This window comes from Arachis hypogaea, chromosome 5, assembly GCF_003086295.3.
Source record: "Arachis hypogaea cultivar Tifrunner chromosome 5, arahy.Tifrunner.gnm2.J5K5, whole genome shotgun sequence".
Classification (NCBI taxonomy): Eukaryota; Viridiplantae; Streptophyta; class Magnoliopsida; order Fabales; family Fabaceae; genus Arachis; species Arachis hypogaea.
In genome coordinates this window covers 110,450,500-110,472,529 of record NC_092040.1, presented here as the reverse complement: position 1 = coordinate 110,472,529, position 22,030 = coordinate 110,450,500, and the positions used below count along the sequence as shown (strand labels likewise).

Genomic DNA, 22,030 nt, shown 5'->3' with positions numbered 1-22,030 from the left:
CGAACATTACAAATAGCATTAATACAGATTTTTATTTTTGTATGATTTTTTTTAGAACTTGCTTATGGGAATGTACATGCACTTTATGTATTTTGATTTTCCTACTATTTATTCAATTATAAACTTTAACAGAAAATATGTTCAAAACTAATATCTCGAGTTATCTTATTAGGTAATAACCCAACACCATATTGATCAAGGTCTCCAATTACTAATCTACACTCTGTAGATAAAAAAATGATGTTCTAATATTAGTGATATTAGTAATTCAGGTATCACACATGAAGCATATGATAGTCTATGTCATCAGACAAGTCAACAACATCTTCAACAAACATCAAATAATATCTACCAGTTACTATGTTAATATGTTTTTATTATTTAAAGACCAAACATTTAACTTTTTAATTGGTCTATTAAAAATAATCATTGGTATATGCTAAATAATTATTATAGATTCATTGGAGTACACAAATCGAATTAGATTGCAAAGGGATGTAAGACTGAATATGAAGACTATGCTATTTCAAAAGAGACATGGTAAGATAAACATGATAAATTGTAATTATCACAAAACTAAAATTTTACTTTTTTTATCTTTAATACTACCTTCATAATATATATTCATAATTCAGCTGATTCAAACATTTAACATATATTCATTTTTCTTTTTTTATAATATAAAATACTTGATGTATTATCTCTAATGATTACAGGAGCAAGTACATTTAATTCAAATTTAGATACTAAAGAATTAGAAAAAGTGTGCATAGCTGAAAAAAAAGACACCTGATACAAAGAGAAACATTTTTGAAGGAATTGACTACAAATCTTTCAAAAAAATTTCAAGAAGTTGAGAATATTACTGAAAATACGACTATTTTAGATGATTCTGTGCAAATTTAATACCCAGCCATATTTGATGTAGCTGAGAATACAGGTAATTTAAGAGGTAGCAATATCAGCACTTTATTATTTACTATTGTTATGCTTTTTATAAACAAAAAATTATCGTTTAGTGTTCAAGTTTTAAAATTCAAACTAAGATATGGTTATATATTATAATTTTTGTATTTGAACATTGATTTATTGTAAAACTTAAATCTTGAGATTGGCACAATGAAATTGTATTATATGATCTCATCTTTTTAATCCATAAATTGCATTCTTCGGTAATCTTTTATAAATATTATTTTTATACTTAACATGGTGAAAGAAAGGTATATTTTTATATAAATTATTTGTTGCAGATATAACTAAAACAATTTATTATCTTGGTGATTATTAGATGTGATAGATATTGATGACCCAGAATTTTTTGTCGGCATTGCGACGCCATGATATGGTACGAGGAGAGATTAGAGAAGTCCAAAACAGGATCCAATTTTGAGTTCTCAATATGTTGTATGCGAGGGAAGGTACAACTGCCGTTTTGAAGCACCTGATCGGACGCTCAGGAATCTTATGTCAGTTACCGATCAACATAAGACACATAAACCATTTGGTGGTAAGATTGTTGTTCTAGGAGGTAATTTCAGACAGATACTTCCAGTGATTCCGAAAGGAAGTAGACACGATATATTAGCATCCGCTATTAACTCATCCCAGCTGTGGTCATTTTGTAAGGTTCTGAAACTGCATACGAATATGAGGCTTCTAATGTCTTCTTTGGATCAAGATGAAGGTGAAATGAAGATATTTGCTAATTGGATACTTGATGTTGGAAATGGAAATATTATCTCTGTTGTTGGTGATGAATCAGAAGTTGAAATTCCAAATGATCTATTGATTACAACTACTGATGATCCTCTCTCTCATTTGGTAGACTTTGCATATCCAAATTTGTTGCAAAACATGTCAGATTACAGGTATTTTTAGAGTAGAGCAATTCTTACACCCACACTTAAGAGTGTCGAGAAGGTAAACGATTTTGTCTTGACAATCTTTCCAGGGATGGAAAAGGAGTATTTGAGCTCTGATACAACATGTCAAGCTGATGAGAATGAAGATGTAACAAGAGTGGTTCACACCAAAGTTTCTAAATGACATCAAATGTTCGGGACTACTCAATCACAAGTTGACTTTGAAGCCAGGAGTGGCTGTAATGCTACTGCGAAACATAGACCAGACTTCAGGTTTATGCAACGGGACAAGATTAATAGTTAACAAACTTGGCAGCAACGTAATTGGAGCGACGGTAGTGACCGGTAGAAATATTGGAGATAAAGTGTACATTCCAAGAATGAACTTGATCCCTTCAGATTCAGGATTGCCATTTAAGTTCCAACGGAGACAATTTTCATTAACAGTATGATTTGCAATGACCATTAACATGAGTCAGGATCAATCATTATCACATGTACGGCTTTATTTGCCAAAATCAATGTTCATCCATAGACAACTTTATGTTGCTTTGTCAAGAGTTAAGAGTCGCAGTGGCCTCAGGGTTTTAATTCTAAACGAAGACGGAAATCCAAAGTCATCAACAACAAATGTCGTGTTCAAAGAGGTTTTTAATAATATTTAGGTAAGAATAATATTATTTTCATTTTAATAGCATGTTATGATTTATACTTTTGTACAAATCTTTACTATAGATATAACTAATTTATCTATAACTCTTTTTTCAAATTTGAAATGAAATGTGTAACAAGGAGCACAACATCCAATGATTTTCTAATGAAGTTAGTAAGATATTAGGTTGTTGATAAATTTTTATTAGCTTTTTGATATAAAATTTAGGGTAAAATTAACATGCTATTATTATAGTTATATATGTTCTTATTTTTTTTATCTCCCTCCTTATGGTTCAAGAATATTATAAACTTCGAACTCTTCTATTCATATTTTACTTTGAATAAAGATAAAATAACATATTTAACACGTTTATTATATAACGATGATGATAGTGTTATACTAAATTTAAAAAATATATGATTATAAAATATTATTTTTAATTTAATTTATCAAATTTAAATATAAGCCCGTGCATCACACGGGTTTAACACTAGTTATATAATATAACTAATTTATCTTTTCGTATGTCGCATGAGTCTTACTTAAATGTAATAAAAAAATTTTATTTTACTAGTATTAATATAAAAAATTATTTTAAAAATAAAATATTATTTTAATCCTTAATATTTAGAATAAATTTTAATAAAAAAAGTTACTTTACTCCTTGTTTTAATAAACAATTAAACATGCCGATGATATCTTAAATTAGATGTAAACATATTCAAAACTGTACATAAAGTATATAATCAAATATTTTGCCAAATAATATACGTCTATACACTCTGGCTGAACTGTGTTGTGTGCTTTTGCCACAAACAAACAAGGCAAATCAAACCCCAGCTGAGACTATTCACCACCCTCTTCCTTTCTTTCTCTCTCTCTCTCTCTCTCTCTCTCTCTCTCTCTCTCTCTGTTTTCCCCAATCTCACATTTCTCATCCTATTTCTTTCGTTTATCACGCTTTAATTTTGCATTCAACCAAGCTTACTGTTCTTCCAGTACACATGCAGATCGTAGCTATGGTGTATAGTACCCATTACGGTTGAGGGTCTCACTTGCTTTTCGCTTTCGAAATCTCTCTCTTCAAAAGGCACGCGCTCTTTCTTAGTTAGGTACACATAACCCTCTTTATCATCAGTTTTCATGCATTTTCGTTGTTTTATTGCAATTAGTCAAGTTTGTATAGAAATTGAATCCTTGTACTCTGGCTTGGTGAAAACTGTGTGAGCATAGGGCAATTCTTTGTTTCGTTTAAGAATAAAATTAAATTATTATTCTTGATTTCAAGTGAAAAAAATGATATTTCTGCGTTGATGACTGTTTATTAACACAAAGATTGCAACTACTGTCAGGTTTTTTTTTTTTTTTTTTCCCGAGTTTAATTCATATGCGTCCTTTTGACACCGTTGGCATCCTTATCTTAGGCATATTATTATATAGACTGTATATAAGTTATAATTGACAAAATAATGAGTTCTTTATTGGTATGATTTAACACATTAAGATTTATTTATATTTTTTATTCAGTGTTATGGGATGTAGTAGAATATAAGCAAAGCAGAGTGTGGATCAGATGTATTTTGAAGGTGATTTACTCAGCGAGCTTAAACGCTTTGGGCTTCTACATTGACTCCTAGCAGATTACAGGTGACAGCTTATTACGATTGCTTTTGTAGCTTGCTCGGTCCACCTTATATGAGCATTTCTGGCTGTGGTCTGATACTTTCTCTACTTGAATAGCTCAGTTGTGAATAAAAGAGCTTGCTCAATTCATCAGCTTACGGTACCCTCTCCCATCCTTTCTGGGAAGGCAAATGTAACTATGCACAACACATATTTTAGCTCTACAATATATGCTGTCAGGGGTAGGGAGTCATTCTCATTATCTTTCAATAGCTACTCAAACATCTGCTATGAAAGATTTGACAGAACTCCATCACACTGTTCATCATGTTGTCGCTGTTGTGGTTGTTGTGCACTCTCCAATTATAGGGTACCAATAAAGCCTAGTCTTCTAAATGGGTTGAGGCAGTCCACTCTCCTTCATCTGTCGGCTAGAAGATTTATTTTGGGTAGAGAACAGTTTTTTCCCCGTCTACCAGCTTATGGTCTACACAAAAGATGTTATGTGAATGAAGAAACTGTTTGCAATAGAAGTAGAAGGAGAATAGAGGGAGAATGTGTCTGTGCAGGAGACTCGCGAAAAGGGAGGGAAAGTTACCATTCATTTGGTTCTGATGATGCCGAAGCAGTTCTCAGCTTATTGAGTGAGCAATCAGATAAGGATACTATTGATGTTAAAAGGAAGAATGTCTCCACATCCAGAAGAAATGAAGCAGAGAAGAACATAAAGAGTGTGAGTAGGCAGAGAAATTTGAATTTGGGTAAGAAAGTAGAAACAAAGACAAAAGGGATCTTGAAGCAACGCGAGACATCTGCTATTGACTTGAGAAGAGAGAATGAAAAATCTAGCAGAGGAAATGTAGCCTTGGCCAGAAGTGAAGGCCATAGGTCGAGAAAAGATGTTTCTAGTTGTTCATCTTATTACACAGTTTCATCAGGAGATCTCGGGAGTGACATCGATGTTCAGGATAAACATGGTTTGGAAGAATGTTCATCAGGATATGAGAATGATGAAGCAAATTATGTGAAGGGACAAGTGAAGGAAGAATTCAACAAACAAAGAGATGATCTGGTGAGGCTGCAGGACTTTTCAAAGCATGAAAAAACTGCATTTGGTGCTGACATTGATTCTAGCCTAAGGAAGAAGTCTGAAAAGAAGCTGGCCGAGGTAACAGTGCAGGAAATAAAATCCACAAGAGAACAGCAAGATGTGCATTCAGAAGGATTTAGATCACATGAACCTAGTAGTTATGGTAAAGCGTCTCTTTCACATAAGCAAGTCAATAGTAAGGAAGATGATTCGTCTTTTCTCAAGCGTCAGAATGCATTTATTCAAGCAAGAAACAAAAGGCATCAATACACAGGTGTGCAAGATTCTGGTGTCGATGAATTTGAAACAACCTTGGTTTCAAAACAGGCATTTACTGGCAGGCATGAGGAACTTGATCTATCTGATGCACAGTTAAAGGAAACAAGAGATGAACATAAAAAAATTGTTGGAAAGAAAACCTTGAATTCAAAGAAGTTTTCCAGTAGCAGACATGGGAACCTTGAGATACTAGAAACATGCTCACACGAAACGAGTGATGAACAGAAAAAATTTTCTGGTTCTACTTCTACCACAGGAAAGGATGTTATAAATAGAAGTTCACATAAATATATTGAAACTTCAAAAGTTGAAGACATTCAAAGGACATCCATGAAGAATCTTGGAGCACAAAGGTTTTCAGTTTCGAGTTCTGTTCAGGGAATGGAGGAGCATCAACACCAAAAAGGAGAGAAGAGACTTCTAAAGAGAGAGGAAAAGACTGAGATTAAAGATATGAGAAAATCTCAACATATTTCTGAAGTGTCACACGATCATCAGAGTAATATTGAAGATACTTCTATCATAAATGCTAGAACTAAAATAAAGAACACAGATGAAAAGCAACTTTCAAGCTCTCAAAGAACCTCTGAGAAGGTGAAGCACATCCCTAAAAGCACATTGAAGTCAGTTGCCAAAACTACAGAAAGTTCTTGCCAAACAGATGAAACAGTTGTAAATTTTGAATTAAGCAGGGAGGACAAAACAACTCGGAAAGTAACAATGTCAGATAAAACTTCCTCAAGAGAGGAATCCAACATCCGGGGATCAAGGAGTTTTGTTTCTGAATCTGGAACACATGTCACATTAACAGATGATCATGAAAGAAAGTCTGCAACGATGTTGATTGCTTCCTCATCCCAAGAGTCAACAGGTGGAGGCTCAGCACGTGCTCAAATAACTTCTCGAGTCGCTAGCCCAGAAATTATTGTCGAAACTTCAGAAAGTGGCTCATCTGATACATCTGATCATTCTGATAAAAGTCCTGTTTTGCTACAATATTCTAGAGATGGAAGTAATCAGTCTTACAGTGAACCGTATACCATCATGGCTCCAGAAGATTCTCTTCGTTCAGTTGATTGCTTAGAGAAATCATCCAATCAGTTTGTTGCTGAATTTGTTCAGAGAGCTAGACATGAAGTTGCCACTTCAGCCACATCAGAGGTGGAAGGTACTAGAACAAAGTTAGCTGTTGAAGATGAGGGGAACCAGATCTACAATTCAAACAGGCAACATACTGAATATGATTCTCAGTCTAAGAAGCATGATTCTAGCCATTTCTCTGGGATTCGAGAGTCCAAAGGACCTTCTGATGAGATGTGGGATGAAACAAAATCTTCTGTTGAGCAAAGTCAAAGAGCTGAAGAATCGGAGGTTGGCAATGAAACGTCAAAAACAATTGTCCGTAGAACCGGCAGGTCCCTGTGGAGTATGATTGCTGACGTTGTAAAATTACGTTGGGTTTCACATGCTGCTTCTACTTCAGCTGAAAGATCAGATGAGAGAAACTCACCAAACAAGTCTGATAGTGAAATATGGTTTTCTGGGCAGGAGCATGCGGAAAGGCATAAAAGTAGTGCTATAAAAGAAGCGAGTGTGATATCACCAGAAGCCATTACAATTGACAAGTTAAAACAGGGTAAAAATGATACCCAATTCGAAGGGGAGATGTCTGACACTAGAAGAATTAAGGACAAAGGAAAATGTGTTGAGATTAGATCATCTGATAGTGAAACATGGGTATCTGAGAAGGAGCAACAGGAAAACTATGAAAGTAGTTTAATAAAAGAAACAAGTGTGCAACCACCAGAAGTCATGACAATTGACAAGTTAAAACCGGGTAAAAATTATACACAAAGTGAAGAGACGTCTGACACTAAAAGAATTAAGAATAAAGGAAAACATGTTAAAGTTAGATCATCTTCAAATACTGAAGAAAGTGGGTCTGTAACCATCCCGTATGCTTCAGGAGAGGAAAATATTGAATGGACCAGAGATAGAAAAGATTTAAAAATTAGTACTTCGGGCATTAAAAGTGTGGACTTTCCAAGTGCATCATTGCCTGCCAGAGGGCCTCCTGTTGCAAGCCCAATTGTAAATATTGGTGTGCTTGACTTGTCTCGAACTCGGTCAGTGTTGCCAATCAAGGAACCAGTTCCTTCAGTGCAGTCTGAATTGTCTGCTTCAGGGGAAAAGGATGGAGAATTGAAACAAAGAAAGTTTCAGAGGACCGGGCAAGTCTTAAGAGATAGGTTTGATGACTGGGAGGAAGCCTATCAACTTGAACGTGAGCAGCGAAGGATGGATGAAATGTTCATGAAGGAAGCACTTCTAGAAGCCAAGAAGGCCGCAGATATTTGGGAAGTCCCCGTTGGTGCTGTTCTTGTGCAGCAAGGAAAAATTATTGCTCGGGGATGCAACTTGTGAGTATCATGATCTACAATGATATTTCAATCTCTTTAGCTGTTTTGCATTAAGTTGTTCATAATCAATATCAAATAATCTGTTTCAGGGTTGAAGAGTTACGGGACTCCACTGCACATGCAGAGATGATTTGTATACGAGAAGCTTCAAATCTTCTTCGGACATGGAGACTATCAGTATGTTCTCCTTGTTTTAGTTTAAATTGTTTTATTTACTGCCAAAGTTTGATATTTGTTAGTTCAGGCTCCGTTACAAAGACATGAATACTGAGACAAGAACACATACACAAAGACTCGGTTAAAATGAATTGTGTTTGGCAATTATAATGGACCGAACACACATTATTTTAAAGTCTATTTTACCCTTAAAAAATGCATTAATTTCATCTCTATTCTTTCATCTTCCATCAACCTGATTCTTATTTCCAGCAAAAGAAAAAAATTGCAGAATCAAAACTAATTTATAATTCCATTTTCATAATCCAATGCAAATTCAAACAACAAAACAAAATTTTACATATACATTTATTGTTAGGGTTTGTGTCAAGAAGCTTGAAGAAAGGAGAGAGAGAAAAAGAGAAGAGAAATAAAATTACGAATTGCAAAAATGTAGTCTACTTCAGTAACGTGTCAGTTAATATATATACAACACCTTATGCACACTTAATCAAACTATAATTAACTTACATATATAATACATGGAAAAAAATAAAATTAAAATAAAATAAAAAATGAATAGAAAAGAAACAGATCTACACAATAGAAGAGAAAAGAACCAAAAAAAATGAAGCAGATTTACAAATCAGATGAAAGAAGAACGAAGAGATGAAGTAGATAACATAGGAATTTCGCAAGATGGTGGTGGCTGCAAACAACCTTCTTCATGCCCACAGTTGTGATAGTGTATCCAACTCAAAGAGAGGGGAAGGGACGGAAGGAGGGAGAGAGAGAGAGAGCTTGTTCTTAGAGGATAAAGGTGAACAATAACAAAGATGAAGAAGAAGAGAGAAGGGAGTCTTTGTTCTTGGAGGAGGAAAGTGTGTGGAAAAGAAAAGAGAAAAATGAGGCAAGGGTAAAATAGTGTGAAAATATAATTTCATTTGTGTCTTAAGTAAAAAATTTGTGTCTTGCCTTTTTGAAGAGACACGAATTACATGTATTTTATGGGTACTCATGTGTAACCGTGTCTCTCAATTTTGTGTCTTAATAACCTAACAGTGAACATTTATATCCGTGTCTATGTCTTTGTGTCTTGTCTTCCAAAACAAACGCTACCTCATTGATTTACTTTTAAGTCCAGGTGGCTGTCTTAAGATACGACAGTAGTGTCTTTATACTTTCATAGTTGAAGTGAATTAGACCATCCTTTTTTCCCCAGACATGAATAGCAGCTGACCTAAGATTTACACAACATTCATGACACTTTTAACATCCAAATACTTGCTATCTAATCTGTTATTTGTCTTATTCTCTTTAATAGGATCTAATCTACTATTATAGTATAACATATGAATGTCAATTAATTATTGTAACATACCACCAAAATGCCAAGCAAACTGAACCATGATCATGTGTTCACTGATGTCATAGAAATTCTGCCTTCATGGTGACAATATCTCTAGTATAGACAATAGTTAGGTTCAAGCATTGTATAGTACAATCTTCAAGCACACCTTATTACTTAATGGGTACTGTCATGGGTAAACAGTTTGGTTTAAGAATCGTTGTCTTCCTCTGGATGCTTCTTGGTAGAGAACATAGTTTGGACTATGCTTAGTGTGTCACTAACCAAACCAGTCTATGTTCACAATGCCTAAACTGAACACCATCCACATGTCTAAACTGTAGAGTTGGGATAAAATTTGACCTTAGTTCAAACCTTAAAGCTTGTTCAAGAGAGAATGATTTCCCAAGTTATTATGGAGTACTTTGATCATATGTCTAGCCAATGTGAGATTAACACACCATTATCATACCTAATTTTAGACATTTATATGTAGCTTAACATCATCCATAAAATAAACTTTGATTATATTAGACTTTACCATTATGTACAATATCATGCTTCTACCTAACAACTTAAACTTTTAGAAGATATGGTTCATGACATGGTGTGATAACTAAAGCGATCTAGAATTTCAACAGGAGCACATTGGACACAAAACTATCATTTGGTTCTATAGTTCTACTTAACAGCTCAAACCTCAAACATTTAGGAGATATAATTCACGGCATGATCAAACCATTTTTATTCTCCCTTCCCCCACCCGCGCGCGCGTGCGCGGAACCAGTAGTTCTACAAACAAGTTTTTTCTGCACTATACAAGATTGAAAGAACATGATCCTTCCATTTTTCATCATTTGGGAATCTAAAATAATTCTTCCATTATTCAACAAAGCATCTTTAGTAGATGTTCAAGTGTATTAGGAATGAAAGCCCACCTACTTATTAGAGAGGCTGAGAGTAAGCGTTGGCACTTTGAGCTTCCCTTCATTTGCTTTGCAGGAGCTGCACATTGCATCAGTTGCAAAATAGGAAGTCGGGAATTAGGAGAGCAAGAGACCTCCCAAATATACCTACACCATTGTATTCTTATTACCCAAATAATACACACTTTCTTTGTTTTTTGCTTTTCTCTGAATTGGTTCCTCAATAACATCTTTTGATCTTTTTGTGAGCACCTAAGGAAAGTGAACCACACCTTAATACTCAAGTCTAACAATCCAGTGTCACTGGAGACGTGATGGATGCACTCTATAGTACTTCATTTGGTCTCTTGCTGACCAGAATCCTCTAGAGATAGCCCTCTTTGTACCACTGACAACCTGGCTCCGATATCGTTGTTAAGTACCTAGAGGAGTTGGGGATTACGCACCTTAAAAACTATTTGTTAAGGGGGAAGAATTACTCCCCTTAAATACAACATTGAGCATCCTACTGATGTGGGACTTTGGAAATCCTATACTACCTAAGTCTCTTAACACCTTTGTCATCAACTATTACAAGATTGACCAATCTTAGTATTTTTACATGACAATTTCTTGTTGCTATGTTATATATATCGAGTACATTTGCTTTATAGTTTGTAGACTATAATTTGGTAGCACAAAAAGGTAACTTTCTTCACTTTTGCTAAGATGGTTCTGATCATGCAATAACCTGAACATGTTTATAATATTGGATAACAAAATAAATCCGGTGTAGATTGTCTATTATGATAACATATTCAAGGACGGATTAGTCATAAATAATAACTATTGAAATGGGTTAAGATAAGAAATAGATTATGTATGTTTCTCTCTAATTTTATCTTTCAATTTATAGTGTTAAAACCCTTGTTATAACAACATTCTCAAAATGTGCTTCTATAAAAACATGAATATCATAAGTTCAAATTACCTTTAGCAGTACTTGATAAAGGTGGTTTGGAATGGAGGAAAAGTAAATGATGTGTTATTAGCTAACTTCGTTTCAAGGATCATATGGTAATTTGGTCTGTCTTGAGGAATCATTGACATCTATTATTACTTATGTGATGCAAGAATTAGTTTCATGTCTCATTTGTTGGCGACAAATTTTTCTCACTTTCAGGGAACTACACTTTATGTTACGCTTGAGCCCTGTCCAATGTGTGCTGGTGCCATTCTTCAGGCAAGAGTAGATACTGTTGTGTGGGGAGCTCCCAATAAGCTTCTTGGAGCTGATGGAAGCTGGATCAGGTATGCAGCTGACATGCATGTATGGTGTATAGTTATTGGGTGGCAAGGGGAGTTGAGTCTTATGTACATCTTTTTCATGACAAAAACTGGTTTATTGTCTTTGGGGTAGCTTGGTGAAATTGATTTTGGTTGTGCATTAATAAACTGTTGAAAGAAAATGAGGGAATTCATACTACTAAAATATTAAATAGATACCAACGTGTCTATTTGTCTACTTCTTTATTTATCAAATGTGTATAATAATAACAAATGTGAAACTAGTTTAAATGATAAGTATTTATACTCTAATTAAAAGGTCATAGGTTCAAGTAAAAAAGGTATGAATATATGCAAAGAACGGCATTTTAGTGAGGAAAAAAATGTGCACCTAACTTCCGTTATAGTAATAACAATAGGGGCACTCTACTATACAGATTGAGTGATATAGAGAGAGAAAATAAATTCCTTTTATAGTTATTTTTTATTATTTTATTATTATTCAAAATGTGGGTCCTACCTTTTTCAATTTCTCTTTCATCCCATAAAAAGAAAGATCTGTAAACTTACATCTTTATCATATAATTCACCATAACAATATCAGGAAAGAAAAAGAATAGTAATATTTATACCCTGAAACATAAATCATACCAATTGCATTTGAGTTGTCTAAAGTTTGAACTATATAATATGGCCAAATAAAGAGAAATATTTGGGAAGGGGAGCTTTGGACCAACAGTTGAGTTGTCTCCATGTGACCTGAAGATTACAGGTTCAAGCCGTGGAAACAGTTACTGATGTAATTAGGCTAAGGATATTACACTCTTTGGTGCGACTTTTTCCCGGACCCTGTGTTAATGCGGAATGCTTGTGCACTGCCAGGCTGCCCTTTTTTTTATAAAGAGGAATGTTTGGATACCAAATTCCATTTGTACTGTTCTATGAGATCCATTAATAGAGGCCTACAATTTGGTTTGTGTTTTGCATGGTTTAGGAAGAAACTTCTATATTTAAAACTGACATAACTTGCATCTGGAAAAAAAAAAACCATTATACCATCTTTTTGAAGTGACTAATTTTCCTGGTGGGAATTGAGTCATGGAAAGTTACTTGTATTCGCTTATTCAGTGCATCAGAGATTCTATAGATGATTTATGAAAGGCCAAACAAATAAATAAAAATGACTGAACTTTTTTGCAGGCTTTTCCCCGAGGGAGGAGAAAGCTCAGATTCCAGAGATATGCCGCCTGCTCCAGTTCATCCATTTCATCCGAAGATTACGATACGACGAGGCATCTTGGAAAATGAGTGCGCAGACGTAATGCAGCAATTCTTTCAGCTGAGGAGGAAACAGAAGAAAGACGAATCGCCAAAGGAGCCTTCTCGCCTCTCACTTACTCACCGGCATCACCACGCCAAGTTCCTCAACAAGTTACATGACATCTTCCACGTATTCTGTTTGTAAATGACCTATTAGCACATAATTTTCCCTCATGTTTTAAATGAGCTTTCTAAATAAAAATTTTCAAACATGATGAGAGTAGTCATAGTGAAGAGTACAATATTCCATTTCTATTTCCCACTTCTAGATCATATTCAATCGGTTATGCTGTCAACGACAGTAATTCCAGAAGTTAACAAAAATACTGTTGGCAACCTTTGTTACAAAGTTATTCTTTGATTGTTTCGTTTGGAATTATGACAATACTTATATGATATAGTAGACCCTATCTGTCTTTGTGATCATTTACAAGAAAGAGAAATCTGGAGTATGTACAACGATTACACTGCAGCTAAAACATCACAATCGCTTTTTATGTTGGACCATCAGATATCAACAGAAAGTGAGAACGACCTCATACTTACACATCGCTCATAATACGAATGTATGATGTAAATTGTAGGCAAAATCATGTCTGCGCCAAATATTAAACCTAGGGTCAGTTACCCAGTTATACTGAGTGATGTTTTGTGCAATTATAGCCACCCCAATTGTTCAACTTTTATTCATCTCTCTTATTTATCTCGTTCAACAAAGATTTAATAATAAAGTAGTCATGAGCAGAACACCCGATTAAAAATAACATAATATCTTTTGTCGTATATTTAGTTCACTCTTCTGTTTAAACAAGTGTCAAGGTTTGAATTCTGCCTTGTATATACGACAATCCATTAGCCAACGACAAACTCTTAAACGAAGCTTTGGTCCGCGACAAATTAGTCTTTGACATGTCAAGTTAGAAAATACTATGAGAAACCAAATAAAAATAATGCGCATTTGTATTAAATTTTCCGGAGGATAATTCAATAAACTTTACCAATCATTTTTTTCCCTCACCCACCTTACTCTATTCTAGTAAATATTAGGGGTATAAGTTACTGAACCAAATTGAAATTTACCACAAAATCGAGTCGAAATTTACAACCGAATAGAAAACCGAAAAAATCGGTTTTTTGGTTTTTTTCCAAATTAAACCGATCGATTCGGTTAGCTCGGCAGAAATCAAACCGAACCAAGTGGCTTAGTAATGCATTGAAATGGAAATTTTAGACTTAACAAATGTGTTTGTTTTATGTTTAGTTGTTGGAATAAGTTAAAATTGTGTTGAATTTGAATGTAATGTAATGTTATTTCAGTTTATTGATTGTTTTAAACATCATTTTACTTGAGATTAATTTTCTAACTATTTAAAAACCGAAAAAACCGATCGAACCAAACCGCTTTCGATTCGGTTCGATTGTTGCACAGACAGCAAACCAATTGGTTGATACTCTATAAAAATTGTATCAGTTCGGTTGGTTTTTGGTCTAAAATCGAACCAAACCGAACCGATAACACCTCTAGTAAATATCAACTTAAGTGTGCTTAAAAATACTAGATAGAGCATTCTCAAGTAAATAAACTACTTAGGTCATAATATGAAGAACATTTGAACTAAACTTCAGATATAAGACATCCGATTCGAGGAAAACCAATTGAACCTATAATCGTCAACTTTGCTTGTAAGATGATTAGTGTGATGTCGCAATCACTTGAAGGCTACATTACTCCTTCCACACAGATCATACATACACGCAATACTTTCTCAACTTTTTTCAAGGCATCACCATGGCCCTTAAATAGCAAGCAACTTCTCACTTAGTCCACACCAAATCACAAATCATAAAACATGGCTTCAACGTTCTGGACAGTGGCTTTAGCAAGCCTCTGCTTCCAGCTAGTAACAATTAACGCACAAGCTCCGGCAACAGCGCCCTCAAAGCCGCCACCTGCAGCATCGATGCCAAAAGCAGCTACGGCACCTGTAGTGGCAGCTTCCCCTCCAACCATAAGCAAACCACCAGTGGCTAGCAAGCCTCCAGCAAATGTGGCTCCAAAACCTGCTCCTGTGACATCACCAGCCCCCAAGGTTGCACCTGTTTCGAGCCCAAAGGTGCCACCACCACAACCACCAAAAGCTTCACCTGTCTCAGCTCCAACCACACCACCACCGTTGCTGCCGCCGCCTGTTGCGACACCACCACCATTGCCACCACCAACAATATCCCCAACACCAGTCCAAGCACCACCAGCCACTGCACCTACGCCACTACAGAGAGCACCAGCACCCGCACCTGTTTCTCCCCCACCAGCACTAGCACCAACTCCTGTAATAGAACCACCAACACCAGCACCTGCCAAGCACAAGAAACGAAGGCACAGGCGCAAGCACAAAAAACATCATGCACCAGCTCCAGCACCAACAATTGTCAACAAGAGTCCCCCAGCACCACCGGATTCCACAGCAGATTCGGATACAGCACCAGCACCAGCACCGGGTCTGAATTTGGTAATGTCTTTTGCCAGCAAACCATAAATTACAGTTATGAATAATATAATAGAAACACAGATCAAGAATGAAATATATGGCTCAAACAATTTTCTAACAAATTTCTTTTTCCCTTTTTAACTTCGCAGAATGGATCACCATCAAACTATCAGCATGGGAGAAATATATGGGCAACGGCTGGAATTGCCATCATCTTGCTAGCTATGACAGGCTTCAGCTCATAGCAGCCTCGTTGTGACCATGGATTCACTCGAATCAGTTATTTTGTTTGCAAAATATAAAATCATTTTATGTGCATAGATCTGAATAATGGAAATTTGTACCTCTGATATATATTTTTTCCTATTAAATTCTTTATGGTGATATGTATTCAGAAATATTAACGAATGTGAAATTTTTGGATTATGGAAGCAATCTGGAAATATTACATAAAAATGTTCACCCGAGTTGCACATTAAATTTGATCGACTTCTGACTCTATGTTTGTTTCCTCCCGAAAGTCGTACTCCGTGATAAGTCCGAGATTGTCAACTAACTTATGATGCCGAAGACAGCCTGCACACTAATAACATGTAGTTCCAGTTACTTCCCATAGAGTAAGTATGCACGCGAAAATAACAATAACAATATACTGATACAAATATGACCATGATGATAAAATGCACAATCAAATGGTCATCATCAAGAAGGTTAAAGAAAAAAAAAACACGTGGAACCTGAAGACTAGTCACAAGATCATCAGCATAGATGCAGTTCAATGATAAATGCACACAATATTCTAGCCATTACAAAACTTTTTGAAACGTGCTAATATGCTGAATGCCAGCAGTTACTTTTCGGATATGTGATGATCAACAAACTCATGTCAGAAACGGTAGATGGCTGGGACAGGAAATTTATTTTCTTTTCTTGAAAGAAAAACTATGTCCCTCTTCAATTATTTTGCAGATATGGCTCACATCAATATGCTTAAATTGGAGAACAGATTTGGCAAGTGGCAACTAGTGAAAGGCCGATGGAAAGTGTCCCTCTTTCACTTATATTGAAAATATAATATTGAAACTTCTGATTGTGGAAATACTATTTAGTCGAAAGAATATAAACAGATTATTACTAAGTTATTATATGAAAGAATTATTTTCTTACAATCTAAACAAAACATATATTATTTTAAAATAAGTTCATGCATTCAAATATAAATTTCATTTTCGAACAATAGATTGAAATAAATAATTATCTTTATTATTGATTAATTTAAAAGATTTTCAATGTCATTGCTAATTTAACACATTTTTTAACATTTATACTCTTGTTAAGGAATACTACCCATAAACTTTATTGTATAGAATAACATTAATATTTTTTTATTATTAGATATGTAATGTGCAATTAATTTCAATTCAAATTATTGTAACTTTTTTGACCTTGCTAAATGTTCCTTTTCCTTTTGTTCTTAATCAGGTACAAGTTGCCAAAGGTAAATGTCAATGAAAATTAAAGATCTCCAAAAATGCTCTTTTCTAGCCCCAAAAAGTTCAAAATACTGAACCTAATGCAAATATATGGAAAAACGAAATATTTGCTTCATAAACGGATTATCATGTTGCAAGAGATCAAGCAGTCAGCTCCAAAGAGCAGAAGGAAAAAGAAAGAGAATATGATAATCATGTTATGGAAGTAAACATATTTCAATTATAATAAAATAAAGTAAGTGGCTAAGTGGTATCATATGAACTATACAACAATAATTAATCTGCTACACAAATCAGACAATGGTATAAGGTTCTTAACAAATCATGTTTACTACTATATGAACTAAATATAGTCCTCTCTATCTCTGAGCATAAAAAAAATAAAAAATTAAAGAGAACAGGTTTACTATGAGAACGAGAGCAGAATGTTTAGATTATCTAAGATACGTGGGCATTGAATAGTAGAACATGCTAAGTCAGTGTTGTAGTAATCATTTGAGTTGTGACAATATCAATACACATCCCACTATGATAGGTTCAGATAGTAACAGAATTGGCAGGCTTTATTAATGAACTAGGGATTGCAAATCACAATCCTTTTTTGGAATACAATGTTGGAACTACCAACTATGGAGGGAGTTCTTCCTCTCCTATTCTAACTGATCTAACAGAATTTTCACACAAACTAAAACTAACCAATCAACTACTATTTATAGGCAGAAGCTAGGACTAAGACTATTGCCCTTATGCCAGTTAGTGCAGCTCAAAAGGAGCAAACAGAGCCAATTAACAGCAATTAGGAACGAAAACAACTAAACCAGCAAATAGACTACTTACCTCTCCTCTTGTAAACTAAACTAGTTTCTATCACACTACATAGAGTTGGATATATATTCAAAGAACATCATCGCACCCTATCATGAATAATGTTAGAAGTGAGCCAATTTATTCTTAGATCTCCCATGATCACCTCATTCAGAGACCTCTTAGATCTACCTTTCTAACCAGATGCTCTGCTAGTTGTTTCTCAACATGTCCAAACTACCTTAAAGTGAGATTCTACCATCTTTCAACAATAGGCACCACTCTAACTTTCTCTCATGTTTTCTTCATTCGAGTATGGCCACTCATCCATTGAAATATCCTCATCTCAGCCACACTATTCCTATATTCATGCTTGCTCACCCTCAACTGTCTAACACTCCATCCTAGATAACATAGCTAGTCTAATGGTATTGCAGCAAAATTTAACCTTAAATTTTAAAGATATCTTTTTGTTGCATATGAAACCCGAAGCATTTAGAGACTTGGGTATTTTGGGCACCCAAAGTCCCACATCGAATAACATGGGACGTTTGTTGTATTTTAAGAAGATTGGCTCTTCCTCCTTAATAGCTAGCTTTAAAGTTGTAGTTCCCCACTTTCCTTAGATGCTTAAAGAATGGTATCAGATTCAGGTTACCTATAGACTAAGATTAAGGTAAATATCATATATTGATAACCAATAGCCAATTGGCAAGGTCAGTGTTGATAGAGTGAAGCTGACATGGAGGTTGGCCTTTCAAAAACCAGAGCATTGTTAGCAACTCAGGTATTATGGGGTACCCAAAATCCCACATCGTGTAGCATGGGATGTTTGCTGTTGAATTTAAAAAGTGTGGTTCTTCTCCTTTAACCGCTAGTTTTTAAGGTGTAGTTCTCTACTTTCCTTAGTTACGTAAAAAAGTACTACTCCACTTTGAGCAAAGTGTATGAACTATGTTAGAGCTGAATCATGTGTCTTATTTAACCAGTGGTCTCTAATCCTTCAATTTATATCTGATACGCTTTGTTTCACATCATTATTCTGCTTTACCAAGAACATGAATGAATAGAGGGTCGGAGAATGGGTAGTGGCATTTTCTCTTAAAAAGAATCCGTGCTAACCGCTTTCAAACAATATTTCGAAACATAAAACTTTCTACATATACATTAACAAAAAGACGTAAGATATAAATAGGTACCTGAACAAAAACAGAACCCCTTTCATAAGCTAATCTGTTAACAAGCCTCTCTGTTCTTTCACCACACAAATTGCATGTAAATTGTACAAGCAAACTTCTTCTTGGAAGATTTGAGTCAATACTAGCACCCTGCATACAGCAGCACATACTTAATATATATAAGGGCAGTCCAGCGTATGAGCCTCTCACCTGGTGGCATCTAGGAAGGGTACTTAATTGATTTATGTGATCCAGATCAAAGAAATTTATCAAACGGCAACTTTGCTATGAGGATATCATAAAAGAAGAAACTAAATGTCATTCTTCACGATATGAAGCCACATACAGAACTGGTAGCCATTCGATAACAATAACTAAGCCACAAAAAACATTGTATTAATTCATTCAAAAAGCACAAAAGCAGAGTAGGACAAAAGAGAAACTGATTAGAATGCATACACATCAATATTTGAGAATAACAATAAAGGTCAGAAACAGGTTTTGAAAGAAGTTCTTGAATGAAAATAATAAAGACAGCTTCAACTCTACATCAGCAATGAACAAACAAAAATTAATACTTTTTAAATTCTAAATGAATAACATGTAATATATTTATATAAATGAAAGAGATTCATTAAGATGAGAAGAAGGGTTCCCCTATACAAAACCAAAACAAAACAGAGAAAGTCCTCTATAAAACATGCTTGTCAGAAATTTGCATAGAAAGTATGTTAATGCTCCAACCAAATAATGGCAAAAACTGCATAGTGCCACAGATATTTTCCTCTTTTCTACTACCAAATCGGCAAATCCAACAAATCTAGTCAATAGAAATTCTTCTAGTGTTGCAGGACACACCTAACATTCATCAAAGATGCTAAACAAATCGTTCCATAAAAACACAGCCATCAGGCAATGTAAAAGGTATGTGAATTTGCCTCACGCATAACACACATCAGGGAAGAAGACCATATGTGGCCTTACAAGTAATTGGTATTAATTCTGTTAAATCAGTATCCTTGAATTTCATAACGGAACCGGAGAAACCTCCCATTTGTTAATAACATTTAATTTTCTATGCCAAGCTTAGAGCCATGAAAAGCTAGAAAGCCTAAGTACGAAATCCAATATGCAATATTACTTGTAATGACCTTTTTTTTTCCTTTCATTTCCTGAAATAACACAAGTTCACAAGAAAAGAAAAGAAAAAGACATTAACCTCTTCTGAATTGTTTGATTCGGGCTCCATAGAACTAAAATAATCATCACCCAACAACCCATTGACCATGCATACCCGACCTGCAAGCCTTGGTGACAGAAGTATTTTTGACCTGAAAGCAAAAGTCTTCTCTTACACTCTGAAATCATCCATAGAAATGCAAATTGACAAACATTGGGACAAATCAAGAAAATTAAGAAATACTAATAATAATATGAAAACCATAATAGACAGGATATTTGAATTGGCAACTAACCTGGTGGCTCCGATAGAAGGAGTCTTGAACTTCGAAGCTGAAAATGGAAGGCTGAAGCATAGAGAATTAATAGGTCCCGTAACTTTGTGCGTAGAGGAAGACAGAGAGGGAAGGAACAGAGGGATGGTATAATGTGTGCTTGCGGCCATTGGTAACTGAAATACCATGGTGCCCAAAATAAATGAAGGAATCCTTATGGCTAAGGGCATTCACCTGTGAATCTGCACCATATATAACTAACACTAATTTATAAATCAATTCGAAAAATAATTGTAAACAACAAAGGGTAGCTTAGTATTAAAGCGGCACCTGAAAAGTATAATGTTAACACTCTTGTTGAGAGTAAAATGCTCAAGTTCATCCTAAAATTTCGCACTTGAAATAAATTGGTCCGAATATATATATTTTAGTATTTTTATCCGTAATAATATTATAAGAAGATAAATATTTTAAAATTATGTCAGTTTTATTTTAGTATTATAGATTATAACAGAAAAATTTATATAACCAAAATACTTTTATAAAAAAGGTCTGTATAAGACAAAAGTTCTTTTCGACTAAGAAAATTAGGATTTTTGTAGATAAAAAAATTAAATAATAATTTTTTTAGTTATTATTTTTATGTGAAAGAATTTAATTTTTTATTAAAAAATTAATTTTAATATTTATTATTTAAAATTTGAAAGAATTTAATATTTATATTTTTTGTATTTGATTAATTCTCTGTTGTTCAAATAAAAATAATTAATTTTTATATTTTATTAAAAAATATATTTTTTTCTCTTTATATATAAAAATAAAATTAGATATTAGGATAAAAAAATTTATATTGATACTTATAAAATTTACTTAATTGTTTTTTGAAATAATTGAATCTTAATTTTAATTATTAATCACAATATTTATTCTCTTAAAATTATATATAATAAATATTTAAAAAAAATTAAAAGTATAAATTAAAAATATAAATAGTGTAAAATTAAAACTAAATAAAAAAATTAAAAAATTATGTATATAATAATAATATATTTATATGAATAATATTATGAGATATTTTTTAATTATATTTAATTATAAATTTAATGTATTCTTTATAAAAATAGAAATTTATTTAAAAAAGAAAGATAAAGAAGGAGAGAGAGTGTGTGTTAATTTTGGAGAAAAAAATTTTATTTTTATTATAATGAAAGAATATATCTCGTAACACATTTTGGTTTATTAAATAATTGATATAAAATATAAATTATAAGTTATATATAGAGTGGGAAGAGTAGAGAGAATTAGAAAGGGGGGATAAATAGATAAGAGAATGGAAGAAAAAAGTTTATTAATTTTAGAAAAAAAATATTTTATTCCAATTTTAATCAGAGAGTGTCATGTGACATATTTTAATTAAAATAAATGTTGTATTTTTGTAACAAAATGACAAAAATGAATGTTGTATTTTTGTAATTAAAAGAATAAAAAATATTATAAAATTAAGTTATATTTTGTTACAAAATTTTATGGCAAAAAAATTATATTTTACAAAAAAATATTTTTTAGATAAAAAATTGTTATAATTTTTTGTTGAGTTAAGAAATTAACTAAATTAATTAGTGATGACAAATATTTTTTTGGGTAAAATAAATAATTAGTGTTGATTA

The 22,030-nt window shown here is 33.7% G+C and overlaps 3 protein-coding genes across 12 annotated transcripts; 2 read left to right on the top strand and 1 right to left on the bottom strand.

The window, feature by feature from the left end:
- The first annotated feature begins 3,277 nt into the window (after window positions 1–3,277).
- On the top strand, window positions 3,278–13,371 carry LOC112803983 (uncharacterized). Of its 7 annotated transcripts, none has more exons than XM_072237833.1 (6): window positions 3,278–3,607; window positions 4,045–4,164; window positions 4,263–7,929; window positions 8,019–8,106; window positions 11,522–11,649; window positions 12,826–13,371. In XM_072237833.1, the coding sequence occupies exons 3-6, from the start codon at window positions 4,340–4,342 to the stop codon at window positions 13,088–13,090; spliced, it is 4,071 nt and encodes a 1,356-aa protein (XP_072093934.1). In that variant the 5' UTR covers window positions 3,278–3,607; window positions 4,045–4,164; window positions 4,263–4,339; the 3' UTR covers window positions 13,091–13,371. The 7 variants fall into 7 exon arrangements, with proteins under 7 accessions (XP_072093934.1, XP_072093930.1, XP_072093931.1 ...); XM_072237830.1 differs by having other exon boundaries at window positions 3,285–3,624; window positions 4,258–7,929; XM_029298568.2 differs by having other exon boundaries at window positions 3,287–3,629.
- A 1,174-nt stretch (window positions 13,372–14,545) lies between these two features.
- On the bottom strand, window positions 14,546–20,762 carry LOC112802708 (uncharacterized). 4 transcript variants are annotated; one of them, XM_025846038.3, is made up of 6 exons: window positions 20,694–20,758; window positions 20,385–20,605; window positions 20,129–20,240; window positions 18,931–19,059; window positions 15,884–16,017; window positions 14,546–15,462 (listed from the first exon to the last, which is right to left on the bottom strand). In XM_025846038.3, the coding sequence occupies exons 2-5, from the start codon at window positions 20,591–20,593 to the stop codon at window positions 15,910–15,912; spliced, it is 558 nt and encodes a 185-aa protein (XP_025701823.1). In that variant the 5' UTR covers window positions 20,594–20,605; window positions 20,694–20,758; the 3' UTR covers window positions 14,546–15,462; window positions 15,884–15,909. The 4 variants fall into 4 exon arrangements, with proteins under 4 accessions (XP_025701823.1, XP_072093929.1, XP_025701822.1 ...); XM_072237828.1 differs by lacking the exon at window positions 20,694–20,758 and having other exon boundaries at window positions 20,385–20,672; XM_025846037.3 differs by lacking the exon at window positions 14,546–15,462 and having other exon boundaries at window positions 15,763–16,017; window positions 20,694–20,762.
- On the top strand, window positions 14,796–15,914 carry LOC112802707 (uncharacterized). The gene is made up of 2 exons (XM_025846036.3): window positions 14,796–15,455; window positions 15,584–15,914. Exons 1-2 carry the CDS (start codon window positions 14,796–14,798, stop codon window positions 15,677–15,679), a joined length of 756 nt encoding a protein of 251 aa, XP_025701821.1. The 3' UTR covers window positions 15,680–15,914.
- Window positions 20,763–22,030: the final 1,268 nt, after the last annotated feature.